Source organism: Ambystoma mexicanum, chromosome 5q, assembly GCF_040938575.1.
Source record: "Ambystoma mexicanum isolate Mex_15411 chromosome 5q, UKY_AmexF1_1, whole genome shotgun sequence".
In the NCBI taxonomy this organism is placed as follows: Eukaryota; Metazoa; Chordata; class Amphibia; order Caudata; family Ambystomatidae; genus Ambystoma; species Ambystoma mexicanum.
In genome coordinates, this window is record NC_090933.1 from 52,510,737 (window position 1) to 52,520,848 (window position 10,112).

The 10,112-nt window shown below is 44.6% G+C and overlaps 1 protein-coding gene across 1 annotated transcript in view; it reads left to right on the plus strand.

Annotated features, from left to right (window-relative positions):
• MARCHF11 (membrane associated ring-CH-type finger 11) overlaps nt 1–3,123 on the plus strand; it is a 324,601-nt gene extending 321,478 nt beyond the window's left edge. Inside the window, exon 4 of the mRNA XM_069620504.1 lies at nt 2,533–3,123. Within this exon, the coding sequence (XP_069476605.1) occupies nt 2,533–2,855 (323 nt within the window). The 3' untranslated portion in view covers nt 2,856–3,123. The remainder of the gene's footprint in view (nt 1–2,532) is intronic.
• Nucleotides 3,124–10,112: the final 6,989 nt, after the last annotated feature.

The window sequence follows — 10,112 nt, forward strand, 5'->3', positions numbered from 1 at the left end:
TTTACTACTCACGTGCCATCACTCCTTCCCACGCCGAAATCAGCGGGTATCCCAGCACCCTTCAGCTTCTCTAAAGCTCCGAACTTGTACCTGCAAGGTAAAAGAGACAGTTAGTGCGCATCGTGAAGCAGGCAACAAGCGCTCACTTACGTGCTTCCAAGCGCTTCTATTCCTCACGCGGGTTCGATCCTCAACTCTCTTCAGCCCGCCATCCGCCATCGCCGGAACCCTCCAAAACAAGAGGTATCATTACAAAAGAACTTTACATAAGTCAAAAGCCATACTCACGTGCTCCTCGGCACCGCTCCACAGCAGCTACGCCTTACGCACTTAAAGACTTTTAAGTCATTTGAAGTGCCCAGAACTTACCGTTCGTGCAGTAAACGACGGATAGCAGTCCTCTGAGGTCAAGAGGCCTGCACCCTTATCCAGTGAAGAAACTGGTTACGGCACCCTGCCCCCGAGGCAGATGGAGAGCTCGGCGTTCACCTACCTAAGGTGAGATCGTTAACCTTTGGGGTCCTACAGGAGAAGAGAAAGGGAAGAGGAGAGAGGCACCCAATAACCCCAGTTCATTAATCCCATATTTTCTATCTGCAGACATCTTACTCTCCGAGTCAGACACACAGTGCACAGAGGTCCAGCCCGAGGAACCAACCGTGTGTTACACATCACCTTTGAAGACACGGCATTCACCCAGTCAAGACCGGCGCCTCTGCGGGAATCAGGTGAGCGTTACAATAACAGAGGGGAGGAATTATGGGGATTGTAGTTTTCACCGGTAAATTTAGGATAATCTAGAAAAATACTGTTGAGAAAGGGGAGGGGTGCTCCTGTTGTCGCTCACAGTGATTTATCTGTGAGAAAGTGTCCGTCCATGTTGGGAAGTGGGGTTTGAGTTCCTAAATATCCTACCTGGTAGGATAGGAAAAAGGTGTTATAGGGAAGGGGGTACCACGTCTCACCCTTCGGTGTCCCACTTCCACTCTCCGTGGACGCCTCATCCAGGTGATCCTCCTGCACTGTTCCACCCTCAGGAACTGGATTCAACAGCGATGGCTGTGTCCTGACCATCTGGATGACAAATCCCCAGGGATCAGCACCTGAGACAACTTCTGGTGGTTTCTCATAGTTGAGAGACCTCAAAGCTTTGGGAAGGGAACCCCTCTTTTGTAACTTTAACTATTTGAACCCCTTTTTCACCAAGAGCTGGAAGAAGCTTTGAACTTTTATTTGAACACTTCTCATTTTGATGCCGACATCCCTACACATTGTATACAACTAGATGTGAGGGCAAGTATAGGTTTTGAACACAGACAGACATTTGCTTTGTTCTTCCTGACACAGACTATCATTAGTTTCATTTAGGTAGGGAAATCGCACCTAAGCATATGGCAAGTTAGGCCTTTTTCCAACTTGCATTTTTTATTTCATAAATGTTTATAGCCCAAACTTTATTCCGTTGTCTGTGTCTACTTGTGATGCTTTCACAGGACCCAGATACGGGCACATGCCAAAAATGTAGTCCCTTGAACACAGTTGTTTTGACTTCTGGATAGAGCAGGAAAAGTATTAATAAAACTGACCATGCTACATGAAGTGAAAGAATGGGTCGAAGGGGAGCGGCTATTTGGAGGAAGTACCAAATGCCACTCTTTAGCAGTAAATGCGTTCATGAGAAGGATAACAATGCGTGGTCCACATTACAGAAAACAACAATAATATGGGCCTCTTTACAAGTTGTGCGGTGCGGGGAAAAACTGATGGTAAAATCTGTGGTAATTCTATTACCACCCTAAATATGGCAGTAACAGAATTACCACTGTTTTTACCACTTTGACGAACTACAAGTTTGACCTTAATGTGGAGAATTTTCCTGCAGCATCATGCTGGATGTAAAACCACCACCTTAAATTAAAACATCTGCAAACTTACTGCGATGGAATTACTGCTTGCAGTAATTCTTCCGAAATCCCCAGGGAGTTGCATGGACTCCAAAAATGGGTGTTAACACCGTCCTACCACCAATTGTAATCCTATGGTAAACCCATGTTACCAATTGGCGGTAACGGTAAATGAGTTTGGCAGCAATTGGGAAAATTTAACACTGAATTAGCAACAAACTCATAATGAGGCCCAATGTCTGGGCACTATATTTGGTCACATGTCTAAAGCAAACTGGAAACTAAATATGATCATTGATGTGAATATTTAAAACCATGAAGATTATTTTTAATCTTACCATTTTATGTGTCGCTGTTTTATATGTAATTGGTGTGTGCTGTATTGAGCTTTTTTGTTATTTTTTTGCAATAGATTGTGAAGTGTTTAATTTCTATGTAGTCTGAATTTTGAATAAATAAATAAAATCAATTCCTCCAAACTCCATAATTGCTTTAGTTTTACATTGTTAAAATTTGGAATGTACACTAACAATGTGGCTGATGTTGCTGAATACTAGTCTTTGTTGTATGCTCTGGTAAATTACAAGAGTAGCACATGTAAGTAACCTGTACATTCTATGAATTGTAGGCCTCATTCTACATGAAGGAGCAGCTGTTTACAAGGTTTTCATGCGCTGGAGGGCAGTTAATCTTCACTGGAATGTATTAAATTATGACAAAGCTATGGACATTGAAGAAAGCAGCCATGGAATGGCTTCTGCAGCCAGGACATTGTGGTTGCCTCTGACTTCCTTACGATCTAGGACCTTAGTTCATCCAACACAAATAAGCTCGCCGAGGTTTCATTGTAGCTATGTCCTTCTGCATCTTTTCAATCGAATAAGACCTCAGCAGCATTCACTGGAGAACAGCAATTCGGGAGAAGTTGTAATGAGAGTAACTTCAGTGTAAGGAAATATTTTTCCGATGAACATAATGCACTCCTTGGACTCTGACAGTGTTTTGGAATGTAATTGAAATAAATGTTGAACCCATAGCACTTTAAAAGATTATTATCTATAAACATTTTTTTACATTTGTTTTTTATATTGTAATTTACATTTGATAATACAATTTTTTTGACAAAATAGATCCTATTTCTAAATTGATATTTATTGTGAAATTTCTCTTAAAGCATTTTTAAATATAATTTGAAATCAATTCAGCGGTTATTTCCATTATCTATCTGTGTTTCTTCAATTTCTTTGTCCAAGTTTTCTATGAGAAGGAAAACATTTCTTTTTATTGGTCTTAGTATACAGAACTATAATCCATTTGTCTAAACTGCTGCAAAATGTCTAAAGGGCTGTGATCAGTTGATTACAGAGCGTTCAACTTCAACTCAACTCCCTCGTTAGCTTTTTCAGATGATCTCTACTGAATGGTTCACATATGTAGTCCTTGTAATATGATGGTCAATTGGGCAGCAAAAATGTGTCAGACAATTCGATTCCCTGTATACAGGAATGACCTGCTTTCACATGCAATGGAAACTGGAGCATTGTTGAGCACCACTCAAGCGCACTGACAAACCAAAGGAAATCACTAAGCGTGCTTCCTCTATCATAATGAGGTCTCTGCCTTCTGCCATCTGGTGCCCATAATGTGGCTTTGTTCTTTCCCTACACCAGATGAAGGAAGCACAAGAGTAATGTGAGTATGCCTATGCCCTGTGCTTGGTCATTGGGGGTGGAGAGTAATTACCATTTACATTAATTTATTTATGTGATAGTATTATGACCATGCTGTTTAGATACCTTTCTCTAACTCCTAGATGCCATTCCCTTTTCTCCATTCCCACGAACACTGTCCCTGTGAAGAGGAGGGCAGAGGATTTTCCACAGCAAAAATTAATTCTGTGGAATCAGAAGCCACCGTGTACAAGAAGGACCACATCTGTGTCTGGCTCTACCGCCTCATATACCCATTGATTTCGCTGCTCTGTCTATGTTTATACAGTGACGAGACTGGAGGTTTGTGCATGTGTGTTTTCAGATTCATTTTTTTGTTTGTTTCTGATTTCTGACTTTGTTCAGTTACTTGCTACCACTTATGCCAAGTATCACATCCTTTTCTGCTTGTCGTTCTTGACTACTTCATTAGTCTCAATCGAATCTTCACAGTCATCAATATCTTCTTTCAGTCAATTTGACCAGACAACTCCTGCCATTTGTGTGCCTCATGTTAGGCACTGTTTTTAAAGCACTTAATTCCAATTCAAAGATGTCGAAAGATTTCTTCAGCCGGATTGATTCATCAACCTCCATGGACTTTGTGAAGTGCCAGAAGGCTCCCTAAAAGGTAACTAAACTCTTTTCGTCTACAACACATCATCCTGTTGACTAGTTCCAAGTAATTACTGGAACTGTGAAGAATGTGTGTAGTTCTTTAAATGCCTGGCCACCATTTGATCAGTGACCCAGATGTTCGTGGCAAAAGGACAAAGAGAAGTGCTTCTGACAATAAGAACAGGTCTTTATTTAGTAGCAGTACCTCCTCCAAGGTTTAATCTCAAGCAACTTGAGGCCCTTACTCTCAGCTCACCAGACAGAACGTTGGATGTCTTGTACCATGGTTTGCCCCTGAAAGTACCTTGCCCTTCCAGCAAGTTTCTCATAGGCGTGGATGAGGCCTAGGGACACTGTGCAGTCCCACTGGTCCAGGGAATCAGTAACACTCGGCTGTCAAGGTACTTAATTCAGCTTTTCCTGCACCAGCCTCCCTTCTAACTTTGTATTGCATGCCAGATGTTAACCAGGAAGGAGGTTTCTGAACCCCTGTGGGCATCAGCTAAAGCTTCCAGGAAGAGGGTACCAAGAAGGTAGGGACTCAGAAGAGGAGCTGGGGCAGACCTCAGGTCTGTTAAGACCTTTGAAAAGGCAGCAGAATGTGCCCCCAGACAATATGTGTTTAAAGAAATTTGTCTCTAGTCTTGTTTCAAATGCACCCTCTATCAGGCCCCTCACAAAGCCTAGAATGAGCAACACTCTGCCCACCTATAGCCTCTGTACCAAGGGTAAAATAAACCCCATTTTTCATCTCCCGCCCCTTTCCATCCAACTTAATTTCTTTTTTATTTACTGAACCAGGGATGATTCTCTGCAAGGTTTGACAAACACAGACCTTCTCAGAAGATGCAGTTCTGTCTTCTACTCAACCCAGCCACCCAATGAAGGGAAGGTACTCAGGCAATTTTATGAACTAGTGCCTTTACCTGCCACAAAGATGTACATTGTGAACTTAAAGTGGTGTTGGCACTCTTTTCTTAACTGTACAACATTTGCAGGCCACCTCAGGCCTTGCTTGAACGGAACCAGTCTCCTCGGTGAGTAGTCCTCTGACTTATGTTCAGCCACATCTAGTGCCTCCACATTTCTTTGCGGGTGGCTCCTCCTCCAGCTGTGCCAACTCTTCCTCATCTACAGAATCTGTTAACTGCTGAGGCTCCTGTTCTTCAGTCGCATCCCTCCCCTTGCACAGGTAATGAGAATGGGGCCAATCTGCTGTCATCATTGTTTAATGCAGTTTCTGCATCTTAAAAGTCCATTGGCCTCATTACGGGTCCGGCGGAAACCCTGCCGGTGATACTGGCGGGTTGCCGCTGGACCCGTAAAAAATGACCAGCGCCTGGCTTAACGGGCATATTTTGTCATGTGCTCCGGCTAGTGAGTATCATAAGACAGGTAAGTGGCAGGACTTGTCTGGGGTGCTGCTGCCGGTGTCTCTGCAGCTCCGATGTTTGGAGCCACGGAAGGAAACATTTCAGAGCCATTTCTCCGCCACAGAAAACTATTGGCACGTTCCCTTTAATACACTCGCACATAGCGGAACATCTACAAGCAAGTGTGTCTTATGATACTCACTAGCTGGAGCACATGACAACATATGCCCGTTAATTTTCCATGGGCATTGCATGACTGCGCCAATAGCACACCTTGGCGGAGTAAGAAACACACCAATGGGATAAAGTAATCACCCATTAGGGAGTCAAGACCCCTCTGATATGAATCACTTCTATCGCCTGATGAAGATGACCTGAACAGCTATGGTTATGAAACTGGTCGACCTTTTTATAGCATTAGCTAGTCTCATGCCCTCCATGATCTATGTATATATTAACCTGGCATAGACTGCATCAATTTAGCTAGACCTGAGTCATGTTTCAGGTCTATTACAGATCTTTCTGTCGAATTTTGCACAATGTTTTAGTAGGACCTTAAAGTTAAGGAGCCTTATATGTGTGTTGTGTTATACCAGTGCAAGTTGATAGATCTTCCTAGTAGCTTGCACCGCAGTGGATAATAAAGAATAATACACTGCTCTGCACAGATAGCTCTAGAAAAATCTAGCACTGGGCATTATCTAATGTAATATGCCCACTTTTTTCTGTCACTCAAAACTTGTATCTGTATTTTTACCTGTATTCTTATCTGCATTTGTAGGAAAGGGACAGAGCCTTCTCTATTCTATCTCTTAACAAGCGGTGTTATACCTGATGTCAGGGCTGGTCCGCTGAGATACAGAAAATACTAGCTGTTATGTGTATATGATGTACTAAGAACACATATATAATATGTCCAGCAGAATTACTTCTCCTTAGACCGTGATAGTATGATAACATGTTTTCTGATTCACGGTAGGAATGCAATATTGACCCTAATAGGTCTAATAAGCAATACCCATTGTGTTACAGCACAAAAAAGATAATACACATTATCTCAGCTGTTCTGCGCTACAAATACAATAGCATAGTTCAATAAAGTAGAACGCGATGAGCGTGCTTTCCTTTAAATATTTTACATTTCATAAACTCTAGAAACTCATTCAAGTCCGTGGAACGACGTACAAATCCTCAAAATGGTTAAACTAGCAATGTGAGCACACAACCTATCTAGTACAAGACATGTACACCACCAAATCATCACAGCAAAGCAAAATAACTAATTTCTTTTAAGTCCAGTCACAAAGTCTACTCTTTTAAAAGTCCTTGCTGCAGCATGAGAAATGAAAAATCCCGTCCTGAAAATCCTCAAAGTGTTATACTGTCATTACAAAATGTAAAACTTGGTAACCAACATACGTGCAAGACATCCTCTAACACACACTAGTGATAACAATGCACTTCCAACCACAGAAGCGCTGCCGGCCCACACTAGCAACATTCATCAAAACATGTGTCCAGAAGTTACTTGATGGTTCAAACCCAGAAACACTGCCGGTCTAACGTCACTTTTTCCTATCTGTCAGAAAATCCTATGTGGCTGACTGAGTGCGCATGCGTGCGCATGCTCAGTCAGTACTTAAAGGATAGGATTTTTTGACAGCAGGAATGTGGTGTGCATTGTGTTTATGGGGTCCCAGGGGTGCCGTTTCTGTAACTTGATGTGAGCCAGGCTCACTGCAATAACAGAACACGGCGAAGCCCTGTTAAGAGCTACTCGTAAATGGACGTAAACATTACGAATCCACCGGACTCTAAAAGATAAACGCAGTGGACACTGTGTTTCATAAAGTCCCAGGATTCTAATAAGCACTAAATGTGCAAAACATATCAAAGTATACATAACAAATATATATGTACGTGTATGTTAAGTAAGTGCATCATTATCACGTTAATAATGCACTTATTTCACATACACATACACATACATATTCGTGATGAATCTGGCTGACTGCGCATGCTCAGTCATGATTAATAGTTAAGCACTGGGGGCAGGGCCGCCAAATGGAAGAGGCGAAGAGGCATCATTCTACAGATGAAAGCAGTGGGGACAGGGGAGGGGGGCGCTCAGGCATCTCTTCACATTGCCCCCTCACCCCCTTAATGAAGCCTCGTTACAGTGAGAAGTGTTGACACTGCATGGATTAGTGAGTTAAGTGCTCTCCCAGGCTGAAGAACAGTCATGAAATTCACTGATTAAAATCGCCGTGCAGAGCCAAGGAGAGCCAGGTCTTGGACAGATGAAGTCATGCCTGCCTTCTGCTTGTCTGCAGGTGGCTGGGCTTCGTCCTTGACTGGCCCCCACTTCCCCAGGCTGTCCTCCTGCATTGCGATTGCGAACAGCAGGACTGTTGGGGGCTCAAGAGCCCTGCAAAAGACAGTGGATTTTACAACCCCACCATGCAGGGGGTGCCGAGTACGGTGGGGGGGGATGAGGGGTGGGGAGGGCTGCGGAGCCCGTGCCCCCCCAGCCCCCTGGCAAAATGAAGTTGGGGCTGAGCCCCTCCCCCCCCTTCCTCCCCCGCCGAGGAAAAATAATGTTTTGAAATTGTGGGACAGATGCAAAGCAAGAGGCTCTTGCTTTGCATCTGTCCCTCAATTTCTAAAAATCGTTTTGGGTTGGGTATACTTCTACATCTGTGCACCAGGGTGCACAGATGCAGAGGTACACCCAACCCAGAAGGATTTTTAGAAATGGAGGCACAGATGCAAAACAAGTCTGTCCCTCAATTTCTAAAAATCGTTTTGGGTTTGGTGTATTTGTACATCTGTGCACCACTCTTGGAAAGAGGGGTGAACAGATGTAGAGGTACACCCAACGCAGAAGGTTTTTTAGAAATGGAGGTACAGATGCAAAGCGAGGGAGGGGGCGGGGAGCAGGGGCAGGGAGAGGGAAAATTAGACTGTTTGCATGTCTCTGAGTGTGCACGTGGTGAGGGTGAATGCTATGGGCATTTGAAATGGGGCAAAACTGGTGCTCCTCAGTTAGCTGGCTATACTCTTGATGGGATAGTACTGCTGTAACAGGGCTTCTATAATTGTTGAATCTTCTCAGCGATAATACTATGTTTTTGTTGAGACAATGCTAGTTCATCTTAGTGGGGCTGCTATACTTTTGATGGGACAACATCAGCACCTCTCAGTTGAGCTGCTACACTCTAATTGACAAGGCCCCAGCACTTCTCAACAGATGTTTTTCTTTTTATTTGAATTGGTTATTTATAATGCGTGTACTACCCAGAGGTTTCTAAGCGCGGACTGTGGGAGCGAACCTGCGTTGCGCGGACCGAGGGAGCGAACCTGTGTTGTGCGGACCGAAGGAGTGAACCTGTGTTGCGCGGACCGAGGAATCGAACTTGTGTTGCTCTGTGTCGTTTTGCTTCCAACGCGAGCACGTTGCCCCTGAGCTATCCTTCCGATACTGTAAAGATCTGAAGTACATTTAATGATACAGAACCAGAACTATTGAGCAAGTCTGTCGTCATCAGAATATCTCAACACTGTCGTGGTAATACAAGAGCTCATATATTTAAAGGGATGGAATTACTCAGAATGTAGCAGCAGTATTCAATAACCCAAAGTTCTTAAGTATAGTTAATGTGAAAATACTAAAGTTCTCACCGTTGGGCCAGTACTGCCACTTCTCACAGGGGTGAACAGATGTAGAGGTACACCCAACCCAGAAGGATTTTTAGAAATGGAGGCACAGGTGCCCCTCACCCCGCCCTAAAGTGTAGTGTACCTTTTCCATTTTTTGTTTTGTTTACTATACCTGCCTTGGCGCAGAGGGGCACATTGGTGTGCCAATCTGGCGCCAGGGTGCCCAAACCTTACTGCCCCACCCACTGGGGAGCCTGTCCCACCATTTTTGAGGGCCCTCTCCCCCCACCCCAAATGGAGGGGGGGTGTACCTCACGCAGCCGTTTGTAGGAGGCCCAGGGTGGCCTGCATGAGGTGCCCCACCACCCATTTGGTTTGAGGGGGGAGAGGGCCCCCGAAAATGGTGGGACAGGCACCTAGTGGGTGGGACAGTAAGGTTTGGGCACCCCGGGACCAGATTGGCACATCAATGTGCCTCTCTGCACCAAGGGGAGTTGGGTTACCAAAGGAAAAAAGTGAAAATAGTGGAACGCTTTTTAGGGGGGGCTGTGGGGCACCCCAAAGGGTCTGGGAATTTTCTAATGGGATGGGGCGTTGACCCCCTTCCCCCCCACAGCCACAATGGAGTGGGTGGCATGTCATGCAGCCCTCCCTGGGACCAGATATCTGCTCCTAGGAACAGACGCTTGAGCCCAGGGAGGAGTGCAGGACAGCCCCCCCCCTTATCTGCCCCTGGGAGGGCTACATGAGATGGGCCGCCCCTCCAATTGGGCCATGTGTGGATTCCCAGGGGTGTCCTCTTTTGGGAAATGCATGGGTTCCCTGTTTCCCTTGCTGGCTTCGAAACC